Below are 20258 nucleotides of genomic sequence, written 5' to 3'. Positions count from 1 at the left end.
CAAATCTAGGACTGAGCCAGGACTTGCCCTCTCCCACAGTAAGTTGCCCTCTCCCACATGAGGCCTCTGCCTGCGGATCTGATTCCTGTGAAGAGGACTGCGGTAGTTTGCAGAGGTGGTGTGCTCAAAGTCCCTTGTTTTTCCACACACTCACAAGCCCCCAGACCAAAAACTGACACACAAACATACAAACAGGCTACACATGCATATTCTGCAGTGCCCTTTGTACTAAGCACCATGACTAACCTGGCACTTTGACCCTCACAAGTAGGAGAGTAAGGCAAATCTGAATGGTATTTCCAAGTGGCCCATTCCCCCTCTGGATGCCCAGATAGACGGACCCTCGAAATGCCCAACTGACTCCCCCCAAGCTATCTGTGAGAGCGTCAGTTCTGTTCTTAATGTAGCCCCCCACAGCATGTGCAACAAAATCTCACTGGACCCCACTTATGCATGATTCCAAATATACAGTGTGAAAATAAGTAACTTTAATTTGTTACCAGAAGGAGCTATTTCTACCTGATCTAACCCTTAAAATTTGTTTTGTTGGTGTAACCTAATATATTCAAGGTTCTTTCAATTCAGTAATATTTTGAATTTAATAAAAAAAAAAACTGTTAATTTAGATGCTACCACATAAACATAAAGTGTACACTTTTTTGTCAGATAACCTAAAAATGGGCTTCATATGGTAACATCTAGAGTAAATTAAATGTTACTCTAATTCTAATAAACTCGAATTATTATTAAATGTGACTACATTACAATATTAAAGGGATAGTTCACCTAAAAATGAATGTTTGAATTTCTTTCTTCAGCAGAAGACAAACTAAGATTTTTAGAAGAATATCTCAGCTATGAAGGTCCATACAATGCAAAAAATGGTACAGATATAAAGAACAGTCAGCATAAAGGTATTCCATAAGACTCCAGTGGATTAATCCATGTATTTTGAAGAGATCCAGTTGGTTTTGGGTAAGAACAAACCAAAATATAATTCTTTTTTCACTGTACATCTTGCCACTGCAGTCTCCAATCATGATTTCAAGCTTGATTTCATTTCCTAGTGCTTGACGCATGTGCAAAAGGCTAGATGGCGGTATAGGAAGTGTAATCGAGCTTGAAATCATGATCGCCAAGGAGACTGCTGTCAAGATGTACAGTGAAAAAGGAGTTACATTTTGGTCTGTTCTCACATAAAACCAACTGGATCACTTCAGAAAACATTTAACCACAGGAGTTTGATGGATATTGTTAATGCAGACATGATCTTCTTATTGGAGCTTCAAAGGCCTGGCCACCATTCACTTGCACTGTATGGACCTACATAGCTGAGATATTCTTCTAAAAATCTTTGTGTTCTGCAGAAAATAGAAAATAATTTGAAGTAATTTGGCTTGTTCCATGTAATGTGTTTCCAAAGACGAGATTCTTTGACGTTTAATAATATCTCTTTTAAAACCCTTTCAGTTTTTTTGCCAGTTGTTGAACAAAAACAACCAAAAATGAACAATTTATTCTTATAACTCTTAACTATGCTCTCGTTAATGCGTGCTCAACTGAAGCACTACTGTGATGCTTGCTGATCTGCCAGTATTATTAAAGTGACAGTACCGTTGTGTGTTCTACAAATTAATGTACATAAATAATACAAAGTATGCATTTTAAACAATAAAAATGGAACATGCAATATAATATATGCAATTTCACAACATCATATGTATAAATGGAATACATTAATATTCCATTAATATTTATACATTTTTAAAAAGCTAAAATGTGACCAGAATTATGAAAAACTAATGATAAAATAAATTTTGTAAAATTAGCACTTTCATAATGTACCTAGTTAGAAGGCCCCATGTTTATTTAAGAGCATTAGCTAATTAAGCTGGGGGAGAAATTCTTCTATTTGTAAGCAAAATGAACTTAATAATTTAAATATACCCATTTGAATCAGAAATCTGAATAAAATCGAGAGCTTGTAAATTGGAATCGAATTAAATTGGGAAATTAGCATCAATACCCAGCCCGTGTTCCCACCTTTTAAACTGTACACTAACAAGTGTATAGGCATTACTCTTCAAACCACAGAAAGGCTCACTAGCACTGTGAGCCCTGTTTGCAGACTTTTACAAGCCAAAACACAAAAACAACAGTGTCTGCTCTGTGGCGAAATTACCCACCCCTCACTCTCATCAACGTCACCCCGCCCCTTAGGGCCGTCCCTCAGCCAGGCTCACGATGGGAGTTGTACAGTAGAAGATCAGAGGCACATCATTAATAAGCCTTGTTGGGGCAGAGTTTGATAAGGCTCATCTAAATTTGGATGGAGCCTCATCAACGCTGCCATAAAAATTAATTGCGAACCTTCTTTTGGGGAGCTGGGTTCTATTCTCCATGTGTGCACACACTGGCATCCTCGCAGGCCCAGGATTAGAGTGGGGAGGGTTTGGCTGATTTAGATGCATCACCGGACCCACTCCTTGGACCCTCGGCACGAGTTATTCTCTGGGGAGGACAGCACGTGCTGCGGTCGACGGGCTGGGCCACTTTCCCCTCTCACCTGCTGTGGCCCTGGGAAGACAGGCTGCTAGCAATGCCAACACCAGAACACGCACCTCAGACCCAGGAGGGGAGCGCGTGCAGCCATCAGAAACCGGGCCACTCCATGGACACACCCACTGATCTTCAATGAGCAACAGTTTCACAGCGAGTTTCCCAGATCCCCTTTTGTTTTGGACACAATTTCCCCCTGGACTCTATTATAATAAACATTTTATGTTTATTATTATTTCCAATAAATGCCTCTCTGAGGCTTGACGCCACACCCACTGTCTCAATCCCTTGCTCATTCTGCAACAACTCTTATTACATGTACTTACAGTATGTGTCATTTTAAAAGACAGCTCTTTAAAAAGAGTCATTTTTTTGTTAAACCATAATCATCTTTGACCTTACATTGTTCAGATTTCATTAGCTAAAGCCTCACCATCAAAATCTTGGATAAGCTCTCTTGTGTGGGTGAGAGCATTCTCAGTCATTTCACAAATATAAGCATAGCACTGACTGCTTCCTAACTTTAAATGTCTGTGCAGTTACTGAAAACAGAAACACAGACTGTGTTTGATACAGTGACAAAAAACCTGAAAGATTGTGTCTCACATTATTTGTGAAGATACTGTCCTTGGCATCTATCAGTGACTTCAGAAATATCCACCAGGTTTCCAACCAATTGAATATCACAGAATACTTTTCATGTATCCGTAGTTTAATCTGCACATGTACACGATCTATGTAACTGTTTACTATGTGAGTGGGAATGATCAACTGATTAAAAGTTATGCTACACTGCAAAAAAAATAAATAAAAAAAAGTTACATGCTGGTTATAGCTATTTATGGCCGATATAACCCTTTAAAATTACTTTCGCTGATGTAACCTAACACAGCCTGATTCAGTCTTATTAAATAATAGTTTTGTGTCTTGAATTGAATGCTGTTTATTTAGACATTATATTTTTTAGGTTCCCTGACGGAATTTAATTTTTTTAAGTATAATTCAGACATCTAATGTATATTCTTCAGCAGAAGCTGGTGGTGCCTGATGTACCTGGGGATGGGGTGTGGAGGGCTTCCAGGGGCCAGCTGTCTGGTTGGACTCCATCCTGAGGTTTGGGCGGGCTGGCACTGCGGCAGTGCTCTTCCTCGGACATCTGTTTTAGAGCCAGGTGCCAGGTGACTAGAAATTACCCTACAAAAGACACACGGCTAAGTACAATAATCAAGCCTGCAAACACACTGCTGTCCTTGTTACCTCTATGACGTTCTCTTGCTATTGTTCAGTTCAATGTCAGTGGGCCAAAGCATTTAAATACAAAGGCGTCTTGGGAAATAATACTTGGCAAAAGAAGAAGAAACTAAAATGTCCCAATGAAGCAAAGAAATCAGTGCGCATGGCCAAAACCCAGCAATATTTGGTTTGCCAAGATACAATAGATCAGACCTGTCTTGTCCAAATATAGGATACAAGATATAAACTAACTTACTACATTATTAGCTAAGTAAATAACATATTTTGGTGTTTACACCACACCATTCCAGTGGTGAGCACGCTATTTCAAGAGTTTGTTTAATTAAAACCTTATGTGGAATAAGAATCCTTAAAGTTAACTTGTGATCCTAAAGTCCTATAGGCCTACTTAAAGACACCATAAACTTCATAACTGCAATTACGCCCAAATACACAACAAACGGTATATTAATCTTGCACAATTAATATGAACATAACTGTTAGTTTTCATGCTGTAGTTTGTCTGAGACGAGTCTCTGCACGCTCCTGCTGAAACTCACTCAAACCTGTTGGACGTGTCCACTATTTACTTGATAAGAACACCCGAGGCAGAACTTGTAAAAAACTGTAAAAAGTGTTAAAACGTCTTACCTCTGTATAAGCGTTGTTTCAGTGATACATCTTGAAGTCCTCGCGCAAAACAAACTAACTAACTTAGAGCTGTACGGTTCGGCGGGGAAGTTTTTTCTTTCTCTTCATGTATGTCTCTCTTCATGTATTTGTTGTTGATTTTTGTTTTGTTATTCGCATTAATGTTGACATCGGCTGTTCCTCATTTATTAATTTACCACAACACTTTTCTCCAGCGACGAATAAATGAAGAGATTTATTTTCGGCTTCAAAGACTCTAAAAGCCGCCCAAATACTCAGCAAACTATATGAATAATAATAAAAAAAACGAATATTAACTGTTATTAAAAGTTAATCCCTTAAATTCCCTTTCTTATTTCCAGTTATGATGAAAGTTGTTGCGGTCACTCCTCGGTGTTTTCAGCTCGCGCACTTTTCGCTCAGGACTCTCGTGCAGTAGCAGCAGTCGCGCAGACAGCTCGAGACTCTTCGACAGGAAATGACATTTAGGGCTGAATACACTGACTCCCTTCACGCAACAGATGCACGCACTCTACTATTACACTGTCCAAGATCACAACATATGCGTCATAATCACGTCTACAGTAAACAGAATAATGAATAATAATAAAAATAATAAATTGTATATATACAGAACTGTGCAAAAGTTTTAGGCACTTGAGAAAAGTGTTTCATAGGGAGAATGTCTTTTAAAAAAATTATGCCATAAATAGTTTTCATTTATCAATGAATGTCATACAAAGTCCAGCAACATAAAAATGCAAAATCAATAATTTGTGTGACCACCTTTGCCTTCAAAAACAGCGCCAATTCTCCTAAGGACTCCTGGATACAGTTTTTCTTGGTTGTTGGCTGATAGGATGTTCTGAGCTTCTTGGAGAATTCACCACAGTTCTTCTATTTATTTAGACTGTTTTAATTGCTTCTGTCACTTCATGTAATCCCAGACTGCCTCGATGTTCAGTCGCGGACTCTGTGGGGGCTGTGGCATCTGTTGCAGTGCAACAATGTTTTTGTGAAACATTGTATGTGCCTTCTATGTGCCTAAGACTTCTGCACAGTAAAAATATATATAAGATATATTTTTATATGTATGTTATTTTTTACACTATTTATGGCATTATTTTTTTAAAGACATCCTCCCTATATATATATACACACACACACACATACAAGATATAAAAATAAATAGATAGATAATTACCATAAAGTATATGTTAATATAATTAATGCTAATCAGAACTTTTGTAAGTTAACTGCAAAGTGATCATTGTTACGTTAAGTATATTATATTGCTAACGCTTTACAATAAGGTTCCATTCGTTAACATTAGCATTAGGTTACATGAACAAACAATTAACAATATATATTTTTTTTTATCATCTTTGTTGATGTAAGTGAATAAAAATACAAGTATTCATTGTTAGTTCATGTTAGTTCATAGTGCATTAACTAATGTTAACAAATGCTACTTTTGATTTTAAAAACATATTAGTGTGTTGAAATTAAAATTAACCAAGATTAATGAATGCTGTATAAGTACTGTTCATTGTTAGTTCATATTAACTAATGTTGTTAATAAATGTAAACAAATGGAACCTTTTTGTAATGTGTTACATCATATTATACTTTTGTTGGCCATATTATTAGCAGAAGTACTACTGTTTATTTATTTATTTATATTGTGATAGTATTTTAATCAAACTGGTATGCCGGGCCACTCAACTTATAAATGGCTCACTTAAATTTGTTTTAGCACATTAAGCTTGGGTAGGAAAAAATATTTTAAAACTGAAAAATGGAGCACCTTTAAACATTTTCATGCAGAACAGATAATAATTTCATCTGTCATTCATCCATCAACTGAGATGGAAAGAGAACACAGTTTTATTTCAGCTTTAGCTGTTGCATGCCAGTTGAAGGTTGAAGGTTTTTCCTTTTGTGCAGGGGGCCGGAATGATTTTACGCATTCCAACTTATATTCATTTATGTTGGTTTCAGTCCTGAATTCCATGTTTATGGTACCATCAATACTTTCTCTCCTTTAAAGGTTTTTGTAAATGCTTTGCAGATGTACTTTGATGCACTCCCATAAGCTCCCATAGACTTATATAATATACATATACTGTATATAACACTAGTTTTGTTAGTGCTTTAAAAAACCCAACAGAAAATTTGAAAAACAATAGACACAAAAGCAGAATACACAAGACAACATAATGTATACATGCAAGAATTATCAAATAAAGAGTTTTCAGATGAATTTGTGAAAACTGAGAGATGAAATTTCACATACTGTAGATGCTGGCGGAGAGTATTACTATTCCAAAGTATAACGTGATGCTGAACACCTACTGCCCATAGAAAACTAATTAGAACTTGGGTAATGTGATTTTGTTTGATTACTGAAAATCAATTAAAATGTTTCTAATTTCATATTTATAACTTTTAAGGTGTAATGTCCACACCCTCTGCCTCACCAATTTCAAAATATCATTCAGTGCATAAAACACACCCATCCTAGAAAGAGGGTGTAGTAAGTAATACAAATCTTTCCAGTGCAGAATGCATCTTAAGGCATCAGTTACTAATGTTTTTGTCTTATTTAGCCTCTCAAGATGTCAGAAATAGGGGACAATCACCTGTGTCATACTGGCACTATCATTTTTAAGAGTTACAATGAAGATCCACTATAAACAAAACAAATGATACCAAAACGATATTAATTATGGTGTGTTACACAACAATGTTGTTGATGTTGTTGACCAGCTACAGCAAACTCAAAAGTGTTTGGACACTCACAGCACTTAAAAATGTATGAATATTATTGCATCTGATAACAAAATATCAAAGCGAGAATGAGAGGTGTGTGCATGTTTTTGGGTGTATTATGTTAAATATACTGTATTACTGAAATGGCAATAACAATATGTAAGAGCTTACTCAAATGTGACCTGAAAGTGTGAATAAAAGTAGGACATAGAGCAGCAACACACTACTCAGATCCAGCAGAATTTTTCTCTTGGATGTTATTGTAAACGTTTGACACTGATTTTTTGTATTGGATTTGAAGAGTTTGGCAGTGTTGAGGAAAGAGAGGGATAAAAATGTGGTTGTAATCACTCACAAAGATGCTTTTGTTCTCCTTTACTGGCTTTCTATTAGTCAGTCATCCAGTCTAAGGTATTCTCAGAAAGCAATATTAATTAAACTCATTATGCTTAGAGGGTGCAGAATGCACTTAAATGGGTGTGTACTTGTATTCTAATTTATCTAGGTGGATAAATGATGGGTATAGGCCTACTGTGTTTTGTGAGGGCACTCAATACTGGGAGTCACTCTGCAAACTGTATTAACTCACAGTTTTCTTGAGTTAGCAGGCAAATGAATTGCATTTTCCACAAATATTAGTTTTTTATTATTCCCCCCCATAAATGATCAGTGAAAGGAAATGCTTAACCTCGGGAGGGCAAACTAAATATTGTATGAACTGTTTTAAATTTCTAAGCATTTAAAATAATGCTAGCGATTTTTGCAGCTTTTGCACCAAAATTTACTAAACACAGTTAAAAATTATAAATAATTATAAAATAAAAATAAACATAAAAAAACAGACACAATTTCTTAATTAAATAAATTATTATTAATAATATTAATTTAAGACTATAAAGTTCTCACAAAAAACAAACAAAAATCATGGGATTTGTGTCTCTAATGCATTAAAAATAACATGACACCAAAGTATTGCGTATGTGAGGAAAGAACATAATGACTTGTGAAATTAATTAAAACTTGAGAGTAACTTCTGATATTGCTTCCCATCCACCACTATGGCTTTGTATGACCTGAGCTCACCTGAGATTACTGCTACAGTTCCAGCCCATGAGCAGTACTTTTCCAAACCTCTTGTACCAAACATTTTTGACCAAAACCAGCAACCACTGCTAGTTTCCTGCCTGTCAAACTTTAGGAGAAAACATCTAAATATATATATATATATATATATATATATATATATATATATATATATATATATATATATATATATATATATATATATATATATATATATATATATTTTTTTTTTTTTTTTTGTATTATTTTTTAAAATAATCAAATAAAAAGCGAACTTTCTGAAATCACCCACATATCCCCAATCTTTTAGATTAGATTAGATTAGATTCAACTTTATTGTCATTGTGCAGAGTACAAGTACAAACACAACGAAATGCAGTTTGCATCCAACAAGAAGTGCAAAAAAAAAGCAGAAAGGTGCATTGTGATATTCAAGTGTAGATAGGTGGTGCATAGGCAGGACAAGAAATATATTGCAGTGTTATCAGAGCAGAATAAATATGGCTATGTAATATGAACAGTGTATAAACAACATGTACAGATATGTGCAATGTAGTAGCAGTGACATTAAAAGTAGTAAGAATAATATAGATATATGCAGTGTATTGGCAGAATATATAATAAGAAAACAGAGTAAATCTGGATATTCTGTATGAACCATATAGACAGATATGTACAGTATGTACAGCTATGTGAAGTGTGGTAACATTATACGAGCAGTAAGAATAAGTGTATGTGCAGGATGAATAGTATGAAGAGCAGTAGAATATGGCTATGTATAGGTGTAATTACAGTATGTACATTTTTAAATAAATAAATAGAACAGAATAGGATAGGGTAGTGCAAATTGTCCGGGAGGGGTCAATTGTCAAAATGCAGAGCTAGAGTTCAGTAGGGTGACAGCCGCAGTAAAGAAGCTTCCTCTGAACCTGCTGGTTCTGGTGTGGAACTCAATATTGATCACTGAATAGTGAATATTGATGGTCTAAATGTGTTGGAATAACACTCTCCACCCTGTCTGTATGTCAGGGAGCGATGTTTCATAGAAGTCTGAAAGTGCTCTCTGTCCCATACTGTTATTTGTTTCTTCTGTTTGGCTGGTTTATTTACCCCTCCTGGTGGACAGAGCCTGTAACACAACAACAAGGCCATCAAATGGTCAAGCTTCTCATTGACTATTCTTTATGGTCTCACAGGTGGCAATAAAAGTTGTGAGTTGTGAACCTGCCAGTCAGTACTGACCTGATCAAAGCACAAAGATTTATAATCTCTATATTATGTTGAATATTGAAAATTGGAGAGTAGGCTTACTAATATTTGTTGATTTATGATTTATATTTATTCTTAATAATAATAATCATAATAATAAAAACATGTTTATTATCATTTATTACTAATACATGGGCAAGACTTTCAATTTTATGCTGCAAACAACAAGCAAATGTTACCATTTATTTCACCTAATAATATACTGCATGATGCATCTCATGTGCTACTCTCTAAAAATATTTTTAAATGTTACAGTTTATCAGTAAATTAAAGGGATAGTTCACCCAAAAATAATATCATAATTTAATCACCCTCATGCCATCACAGATGTGCATGACTTTCTATCATCTGCTAAACACAAACTAAGAGTTTTAGAAGAGTTGCTCTTTCTTTCAGCTCTATAGGTTCATACAATTCAAGTGAATGGGTGCCAAATTTTGAAGCTCTAAAATCCACAAAAGGGCAGTATAAAAGTATCCATACAACTCCAGTGTTTAAATCTATGTCTCCAGAAGTGATATGATTGGTGTGGGTGAGAAACAGATCAATATTTAAGACTTTTTTCCCTTCACTTTCACTTTCTTATTGTTCTGTTTTGGTGATTTACATTATTTGTGCATATCGCCCCCTACTGGTCAGGGAGAAGAATGTATGATAAAAAAAAACACTGAAATATTGATTGTTTCTCATGCACACCATATCATATCATGTCTGAACACATGGATTTAACCACTGGAGTCAATAGATTACTTTTATACTCTCTTTATGTGGATTTTGGAGCTTCAGAATTTTGGCACCCATTCACATGCATTGTATGGAGCTACAGAGCTGAACTATTCTTCTAAAAATCTTGAGATGCCAGGAGGGAGAGTAAACCATGAGAGAATTGGAATTTTTGGGTGAACTATCCCTTTTAGAGGGGATAGTTGGGGTGTCTTCCTCCATCATCCTCTACAACAATACAATTACAAACAACACAAAAGCATCACAAATCCTTTTATGCAAGCCATATAGCAAAATAGGTCAAAGGTCATTGTTCACTGGTCAAATCGGTCCTTTTGAAATCATGGATTTATGATTTAGAACAGGTGTTTTGTTAGTGATGACAGTTTTCTTTGTCATAACTGAAGGTATGGGGAGATCTCTTCTTAGCAAGTGCAATTTTACACAGTGACAGAGATTTCCACATTTGTACCTTACAGATTTGAGTTTCTTTTGATACAATTGCACCTGAACCGAAAGACGTTTTCATTTCAGGTATTCAAAATTTCAGCAATTTTTTAGTTTTAGTAGGGCCATTTAAACGCATACCTACACTGACTTGAACAACTGACACCATTTAACCTCTGTTCATTAGGACACTGTTCTAGACATTTTCCATCGATGAGGTTGACCGTTTGAAATATTAGTTCAGTGAAGATACAAGAGTAAAACTTATTCATGCAATAATATGTTCAACAAACCGAGTAAAATTATGCTCTCCTTAATAAATAATTGCTTGTGACTACAGTAACTTTAGCCAGTCATTGTGTAAGTACTGTGTCTTTTAAAATGAGACATATATTTTTACCTTGGTACATTGGATAGACTGCTTTTATTGAGAAGATAGATATGTATAACCATAACGTCATGTCTAAAGATCTAAAACAAATTGCACTTTACACTTCACCAGTCATAAATTGAAAAAAGGACATTTCTAAACATTCACTGCTCCTTCAGATGGCATTTTTATTCTTTAACTAATATGTCTCTCAAATCTCTCATTAAATTTTGTATTTATTTATATATTTTTTGACCAACCAGATACAATTATTTATATGTAATTCTTAAAGGAATGTTCTGGTTTCAATGCAAGTTAAGATCAACTGACAGCATTTGTGGCATAATGTTGATTACCAAAAATAATTTTGACATCCGTATATATATATATATATATATATATATATATATATATATATATATATATATATATACACATACAGTATATATAAACCATGGTTGCCATAAGGCACTTACACTGGAAAGTATTGGGGGTAGTAGTCCACAGACACTAAAATACACACTGATTCATAAGTATAGCCACAAGACATAAACATTACACATGTCAAAATGATTTTAGTGTGATAAAATTGCTTTCTAACCTTATCAGTATAAATGTATATCCAATATTAGCATACAACTTTGTCATGTTGAAGTAACACCGTCAACCTTGTAATCTGGTTAACTCTAAAAAGAAATCCCTGATTATACCATATAACACAAAAAAATGTAAACACGTATAATATGTTTAAATCTTATGGCTATACTTTTGAAACACAGATGAGGGACAAGCCCAAATACTGTGTTTGTGGCAATCAACAATATACCATAAATGCTGTCGATGGAGCATTCCTTTAACAAATAATGAATGCTACTCAAAGTGTCTATAAACATGTAGAACAGGTTCTCAAAACAAAGCACAGCCTTATACAGTGTAATAAGTATTTTTTATTGCATTTTATAATGCCATTGTCAATAATTAGTACAGATTTCATGCAACTAGACCTACTGTACAGTTTTTTATTGTCTGCATGGACAGACACAATAAGATTCAGGTTACAAATACACAGATATATGTGTTTTTTTTATACAGCATGAAGAAAAACGGCAGTGACTGGCATAAACATGGTCACCAGGGTTAGAACGATCAAAGGTGGATGGCTAGTTGCCTTTTTAAAATTTTATATGCCATTTCTAAGCCACCACCTATTCTTCCCCCCAAGTTTTATCGGAAAAAGAAAAGAAAAAAAAAGTAAACCAATCAAAATGAAACTAAGTACAATGAAGTCACTGCTGAAAATGTACACACATTCATAAAAATACAATGAGAGGAGAGCTCAAGTGGTAGTTCCATTTGATTAGCCGAAGAATTTAAAACCACCGGGAAAAGCTCCCCGGCAGGGGTCCTTTTCCTGGAGACCAGCAGCTCAAAGCTATTCATCGGGCAATGGAGCTCTGAGCCTATCAAATTCTTTGAACCAGCATAACGGTGGTAGTGTGGAGATAGTGAGACATAAAATTCTGCTCTGTCACTTTCGTCACGCATTTGTTTGGATACAAACCCCCGTTGGTGGTCACTGAAGATGATCTGCATTTCTGAAAACCAAAATTGTGTTTGGTTTCGCTACTGCGGAAAAGCTTCACCAAGTTCACAGCAGTTGTTGTTATTTATGAAACAGAAATTATAAATTACACAGAGTGGCTGAAACATGTCTTTATGACTTCTGTCTACCGCTATGTGCAGGGAACATTGTTTGTCCAGTCTGTTGGAGGAACCATGGTACTATTTTTTGAGTGCTACAAGCGTGGAATTAGAGCACGTTTAGGAGAAGACAAGTGAAGTCAGTGAAAATAAGAAAGACACTCTATGAGCATAATTCTAAGTACAGCTTTGCCATTGAAAGTTACGCTTAAGAGAGCCAATCCATGCGCTTCGCTGGGTTTTAGGCCATTTCAGCTTTCTATACAAACCTAGAGCACCTTTGCCTTATGAGACAGCTTTGAGTGGTAATGGTAGATAAAGGAATGGTGTGACTTAAAGGGAGTCTGTACATATATTGGCACCTAAACGGACCATATGGAGAAAAAAAATACCTTAAAGTTGCTCTTTCTTATAAGCAACTTAGGGCTACATATTCTTTCTTCAATATTTTTCCTTTTCACTGTTTTTTTTTTTTTTTTTTTCTTTTTCTGAAGATTTGGTCCTGTCTTTTGAGAAAAGTCCTTCTGAGGTATCATCACACAATGAGTTCAACTTTTTAGTTTGTTTTCTCTCTTTTTTCCTTAAAAAAAAGGCATAAATGCACTACAGAGACAAAAAGTATCAAAATAGACCTAGCTAAGATAAATATACAAACAGGTGTGTTACCTAAACCACTTATCTAACTCTTAATCTTTTCTTTTTTCATTTTTTCGAGAGATAATACACATTTAAAAAATCATCGTCCCAGACATGACAGAAAAAAAAACAAAACAAAAAAAAAAAAAACTATACCTTTAGCACATATGATAAATACATTCACTTTAGCATAAGCAATACAGCATAAGAATTCTGATCTCAAAACTTTACAATAGCTAAACAGCTGCAGAAAATAAAGCCAAAAGGAAAAAAAAAAAGTGGAAAAATTAAATGAAATACAAAAAGGAGAGAATGCCCTAGAGAGCGAAGCCAAGCGGTAATATACAACAATACATCAATACAACATGTCTGTAAAAGTAATGGAGTCATGGCGATCACTAATACCGTTGATGTATTTCAGTCTACATCATACAAAACAGCTTTGTTTACAGGTGTACCTTAAAGCCCATTTGTAGTCCGTTAAGTGAATGCAGCAATTCGTTAGTGAGAGTTTTTGAATTCCTCTGCGATTCTCAGTTCTTGTTGTAGCACAATGTTTCTCTTTGGATATTTTGGTTTTCATCTGCCGGCATGTAGTGCTTTCACTGCAGCCAAGTCTGTTTGATTGGTCTGTGGTACAAAATAAAGGCCCGTTTTACCAGAGTAACCGCTACCAAGAGCGCCATGATCCTCTCTGTATGTGTATGTATGTGTGTGTATGTGTCGTGCTCTTTTTCCACAGCCATCACGAAGCAACACTTTGCATTAATTGGGAAGCGGGGTCCATGCGAGAGTGGCCTGCGTTAATGCATTCTGCCTATCATCATTTCTGACACCCAACTGACTGGCCCATTGAGTACGCTCTAATGACCGGCCAGCTCGATGGCTCTCATTGGCCTGGCCTCTCATTATGCATGCGGAATTAGAACACACAATTAAACCTCCGCGCAGAGGACCTGTACATAGACACTATGCTAATAGATCACTTAAAGTAGGGAATATGTGATTTGGAGTAGACCCTTTTAAATGTGTTGACCACTTAATGCTTCATACTTAACAGGACTCAGCATTTTTTCAGGAGGAGGGTGGAGAGGTAGTAATCTTTTTTTTTTTCATTGTGTCTCGTTTATTTGTTACCATTCATGCTAATGAATTTGGAATCATGATAGCCTCTCTTCAAAGCTATGCAAAAATAATCATATTTTGGTTTTCCAAAGTTATTTTGTAGATGAATGAAAAAAAAAAAATAAGGGATTTACACCTTTTGCATGACTATAGGTGACTTTCATTGGTATTCATTGACTATAGGTGACCTACATCTATTTTGTGAACCGTTTTCAAAAGGAGGTAGTATTATTTTTGGTTTTATTTCTTTGAAGGTGTTTTGAGCGTATGTATGAAATGCACATACACATCTAATCTGTGTCCTGGTACATCAGACCTCACTTATAAATAAAAAGTTTTTGACCAAAATGTTTTTTTTTTTAAATAGATCCTCCAACAGAACATAATAATTTGAGCAGTCCTTAAATGTGTCTTTTTTTTTTTTTTTTTTTAAATAAGCCATCCCTAATTCGTCTGGTAAATAATACTGTTCAAGAGGCTGGGCAAGCTAAATGAAAAGCAAGTAACTGAATCTATAGCAATGGTTATTCAATGAAATGCTAGCCTGCTCTATTTGGTATTCGTTAAACTGCGTTTTATTTTGAAACACTGATAAGATTCATTTTATTTAAGTAAACCATTTTTAATGTACATATGTAATGCTGAGTAATTGCTGCTGGCATCTAGTGTCACATAAAAGTACATCACTGTTATTCAAGTGCCTTTTGCAAGTCAAGTTCTTTGCAATCTTAGACGGTGCAGCTTTCTCTAAGACTGTGTTCTCAACACTGCAATCGCCTGAGCACAAGATGGGGTAGGGAGCTTTCTTCCTCAGATCGTAAGTGCTTTTTTGCATTGACTAAGGAACAGCAAGAGGCTTGTTAATACTGCTTTTTGTTTCCTTTTCAGTTTGTTTGTGTGTTGTTCTTTTATTTTTGGTCTTTAAACGAATGTAGTGTTAATAACTCATTAGGATAACGTATACTTAAACAGTTCTCTCCTTTGTTGAATGAAAAAAAAAAAAAAGCATTTGCATTTTACACTTTGGTTTTTGGAATGCTTCGAAGTGTAAGAAAAAAAAAATATATATATATATATATATATATATATATATATATATATATATATATATATATATATATATATATATATATATATATATAAATGACGTGGTTGCGTTCTTTTGGCCAGTTCTTTAGCAAGGAGAAATTATAAATAAAAAGAGTTTTTGGTTTACTAAATATCTCTTTGGTTACCTGTAACAAAAGTCAAATGGGGAAAACTAAAACAGCAACATATATTAAATGAAAACTTGGAGTTTGGCATGGCACTACTGAGAAGTTTCTTTTTATAGTTCATTGAAAGCAAAATCTCACATGCTAATCAGACACTTTCTAATCACACAGTGAATTGCAAATCACTTTTTATATATCTAATAACTACAGAACTTAGGACTGATAATGTGAAAGTCACCATGTTTATAAGCCACAGTACTGATCCCCTTTGTAATAACAGAGTGAGGGGCAAACACTGTGGTTTGAGGTATTCCGTGACTGTGTTATCTTTAAAGTTAAAGCAATATTTTGTATCGCAGCTGATATCAATCGGCTCTTACATAAAACTCTGAAATTAAGTAGTAAATGGCGCAGATTTGAAAATTATAATTTTTTTAATAAATGAAGCAAATTTATGAAAAAAAAGAGAGATGTGAGTGCCTGTAAAGTTTTTTTCAGGATCTTACAGGGAGCCCTGCACTGTGTATTCAACCTCAGTCTCTTTAGTATTAGCATTTTACGCTTTAGAAATGCTCGAGTGGTTTGTCACCTTGGTATTTAAAGTTCGTTTTTATATGTGGTTCTGTTTGCTGTTTGTTTCTGTATCTATCACTTAACGTTAAGTGCTATCCTCAACTACCTCTGATAAGTTTTGAAGTATTTTTGGGGGTTGAGTTTGTAGAATTAGGATATTGGAACTTCTCTCCCAAACGTAACCCCTTTTTGGAATAGTGAGAGAACGTAAAAAAAAAACAAACAAAAAAAGACAATCATTAACAGAAGACTAGTTGAATTACATCACAATGAAAAATGTTGATCCTTTAGAAATAAATGACTATGAAAGTAAACAAAATTGAAAGAGAAATTGAACGCTACTGCACACATATTATAATCAACAATACAGTCATTAAAGTCTGAGTGCCAGTCCTCCACAAGCCTCATTATCAGTCTGGCTGTCATAACAGCACCACAGGAGAACAACAGCAACGTTCCTTATCCTGAAATATGCCTTTTTGGGGGTAGCAACACTTCTGCTTTGAGTTTGACAAAAGAAGAGATTGGTGAAAAACACGTTCCGCCAAGTGCTTGTGGATACCATCAGATAAAGAAGGTGCAGACAGTCACTGTCTGATCAGAGAGGTATACACTATACAAAGACAGAATACCACTTCCCCCGGTTTCCCCCGGAGTCAAAAATTGGTCAGCTGGACAGGGATGCCTTTGCCAGTCTTTCAGCTTGTTGTGTTTCAGTCTTTGCTTTTGCCATAAGTGGTGAACTTGTATCTTTGTGATCGCAAAGTTACTGAGTCTTGCAGGATCCCCTTGAATGAATACAAAAATCTGAGAGCTGAAGTCATTCTAAAGACGTTTGTCATCTTCTCTTTTTCAGACCTGTGAACTTCTAATGCAGGTAAATCACCGCTGTGTGTTTCTCCCATAGAAAAGCAGTGTTCTCAGGTGCAAAGAACATAACAATAAAAGCTAAAAAGACAAAAAATAGAGAATTCTCAGGTGACTTCTGAAAAAAAAAAAAGTTGTTACTCATCAGGTTTCCCTCAGTAACTTTAGATATGGCAGTCCATACTTCTATCATAGTTGCTGTAAAGCATCAAACGGCCTATTTGAAGGTACCGACTTGGGAAACGTAAAAAAAAGAGAGGGGGAAAAAAGCATGTTGTGTGTTTTTGCATTATTAACTGATAAGGTCTAACCCTGTTTTGGTTTTTGTAGTTGTTGTTGGTTATCATCATTGTTTTTCTCACTTGAACACTTTGAATATGAGGGAGGGGCTGGCTAGTGAGCTCCGCCTCCACCATCTTTCTTCCTCTTACTCCAGGTCCTCTGTGGGAAGCTCCTCCTCCATGTCATGCTCATCACCAGGTATGCTCAGGTTTTGAGTGACGGATGCCATGAGGGACATCGGTCTGCTGTCCTCCTCCATCTCAGCTGGCTCCTCTTTCACATGGATCTGATGTCTAAAACAGAAATAATATATTTTTTTACTCTCAACTTTTTTAACTTTTAACTATTTTTTATACATGTTTTATTTGAAATAATATTTTAATTACTTTTTTCAACCATGCCATTAAAATACTTTGAAATTGGTTTAGTTTGCAACATTAGAAATAGCTCTAATTTGAATTTTAGGTAGCACATAATTTCATTATGCTTAGATGTATATGAATAATGCATACTTGAATGTAGATGAAAAAATATTAATCAAAATGTCATGACATTTGGAACTATTAATGTACTTTAAGTATTGATCATATATTAAGTAAATAATACATGTTATTGATAAAAGGTCTTAGAACGGGTTACCAAATTGTATTTTTACATGATTTGGACTTCACATCTATAATATAGAAACTTTATGCTATCACAGCCATACAAGTTAGCTAGTAATCAGCAGGTTGTTATTTGACTGGTCTTACCCATACTGCTGTGGAGAGAGGCCAGGGCTGCAGCTGCCGTTACTGTTGACCTGTTCAACTGTGCTGCTGACATCGTCGTGGCCGACGTGCAGCATGTTGAGGCTTGCACCCGTGCTGTTGTTCATCAGGGTGTGACTATTCAGAAGACCAAGACTGCTCTCCGCTAGTGCAGCCTGCACACACATTAATGTATAAACCTCAATTAAATTAAAGGTATGAAGCCTTTATGAAAAGGCAAGAGAGATTTAATTAACAAAGCGCATGTTAGAATCAGAAGGCTATGTGGAAGTTCTGAGGTCTGAATACAGCTGAGGAAAACAACTGCAAGCTGTACTTATGTATAGGGAGTCGGGACACACCTGGATAGACCCATCACTATACAGACAATGGCAAGAGATCTGGAAGCAGAGATTTGCATTGGAGCTGCAAGGTGGTTTGTTTCACCACTAGGGGTCTCCTCCCTTCCACACAACAGACCCTACTGCTTACCGAGATGACCAGAAACACACCGACTCGCACTATTACACTGTACTTCCCGTGGGAATATGCAACAGCATCTCTATAACTCACTCAATAGCACTGAATAATAGAAGCAAAACCTTTTAACATGATATGCACATGTTAACATCCTCCAAGATTTGTTTATTTGTCTTTATTTATAATTACCCCAGTAAAAAGAAGCTGACACACAGTTTAAAAGGGGCTCCAAAAGTCTGAATTAACTAGTGGAAATATTTCTATTGATCATTTGTTTATATTTGAACAATTCTAATAATTACATTTAGAATTACAAATTATATTTTCAGCATAACGATTAGAAATATTCATATGAATTTCGGAATTTATTAGTACTTGCTAATTTTGCACTCAAGCTGTCACAGACTCCACAAGTGTTAAACCAGATGACCCATGACATCCCAGCATGATTTGAGAATGCTCAAAATAGCATCTTGTGAGTTTAAATGACAGCATGAAAATCTGACCTTTTGTACAAAAGACTAATTTGTCAATGTCACAAATTTGCTTATTTGATTAGTGACCTAGAAATATGGCAAATTCTTAAATATCTCTTGTTCACTTTGAGTACTAAATATATCAATACAACTGTTGTCCTCTTAGAAGATGTTCCAAGCTTCATGGAGCACTTGCCACAGTTCTTCTGTCTATTTAGGCTGTCTCATTTGCTTCTGCCTCTTCATGTAAACCCAGACTGAATCAATGATGTTGAGATCCGGTCTCTGTGGGGGTCATACCATCTTTTGTAGTTCTCCTTGTTCTTGTTCTATACTATTCTATTTGCAAAGGTAATGTTGAAATCTAAAATTGATATTTCCTATTGATTTACTAAAAGCAGAATATCTAAAAGTACAGTTTTAACCGCTTTTAACCAAAAATGTTCTTGTGAAAAATGTAATGCAAAAGGACAAAATAAACAAACAAGGACCAAGTCAAAGTAATGGTAAATCCCTATTAGTATATACAAAACTAAAAACATATAAATAAACAAATGGATATTTTAATGTATGGGGAAATGTGGAACGGAAAACAGTTCTGGTCAGTTTACTTCATCTCCCTGCAGTCACTTCTATACTGAGAATTTTATGTGCTACTCATGCCAATTCAAACTGTCATGAGTACCCAAAATATACTGCAGAGAGAGAGAGAGAGAGAGAGAGAGAGAGAGAGAGAGAGAGAGAGAATAAAAGAGTTTGAGGGAAATTCGTTCTGACTATGTGGAGACTGTATGGTGGTGAGAAAGCTGATCAGGGTCAGAGAAGGTTTAACTAAAGTGAACCAAATGTGATCTTTTATTTGCGAAGTGTGCAACTTTTGGTTAAAATACAGTCCTTTCTCCTATCCCATTTTTTTTCTCCCCTTTTTCTCCCCAATTCTGAATGCCCAAAGACTCAATCCGGGTGGCAGATGACGAATCTCAGTTGCCTCCGCGCCTGAGACTGTCAATCCATGCATCTTATCACGTGGCTTGTTGAGCACGTTACC

General features: G+C 35.4%; 2 protein-coding genes across 5 annotated transcripts in view; both read right to left on the bottom strand.

The window, feature by feature from the left end:
• LOC127632720 (myoD family inhibitor-like) overlaps positions 1-4933 on the bottom strand; it is a 50923-nt gene extending 45990 nt beyond the window's left edge. For all 3 annotated transcript variants that reach the window (XM_052111454.1, XM_052111455.1, XM_052111456.1), the window contains exons 1-2: positions 4444-4933; positions 3613-3753 (exon numbers count right to left, since the gene is read on the bottom strand). In XM_052111454.1, coding sequence (XP_051967414.1) covers positions 3613-3715 — 103 coding nt within the window. In that variant the 5' untranslated portion in view covers positions 3716-3753; positions 4444-4933. The remainder of the gene's footprint in view (positions 1-3612; positions 3754-4443) is intronic.
• Positions 4934-15722: 10789 nt separating this feature from the next.
• The window catches only part of LOC127632914 (forkhead box protein P4-like), a 148815-nt gene continuing 144279 nt past the window's right edge, over positions 15723-20258 (bottom strand). For both annotated transcript variants that reach the window (XM_052111748.1, XM_052111749.1), the window contains exons 17-18: positions 18258-18430; positions 15723-17798 (exon numbers count right to left, since the gene is read on the bottom strand). In XM_052111748.1, the coding sequence (XP_051967708.1) occupies positions 17651-17798; positions 18258-18430 (321 nt within the window). In that variant the 3' untranslated portion in view covers positions 15723-17650. The remainder of the gene's footprint in view (positions 17799-18257; positions 18431-20258) is intronic.

The sequence above is a fragment of the Xyrauchen texanus genome, chromosome 39 (genome assembly GCF_025860055.1).
Source record: "Xyrauchen texanus isolate HMW12.3.18 chromosome 39, RBS_HiC_50CHRs, whole genome shotgun sequence".
Taxonomy (NCBI): Eukaryota; Metazoa; Chordata; class Actinopteri; order Cypriniformes; family Catostomidae; genus Xyrauchen; species Xyrauchen texanus.
The sequence above is the reverse complement of the archived record's forward strand: the minus strand, read 5'-3'. Positions and strand labels throughout refer to the sequence as shown.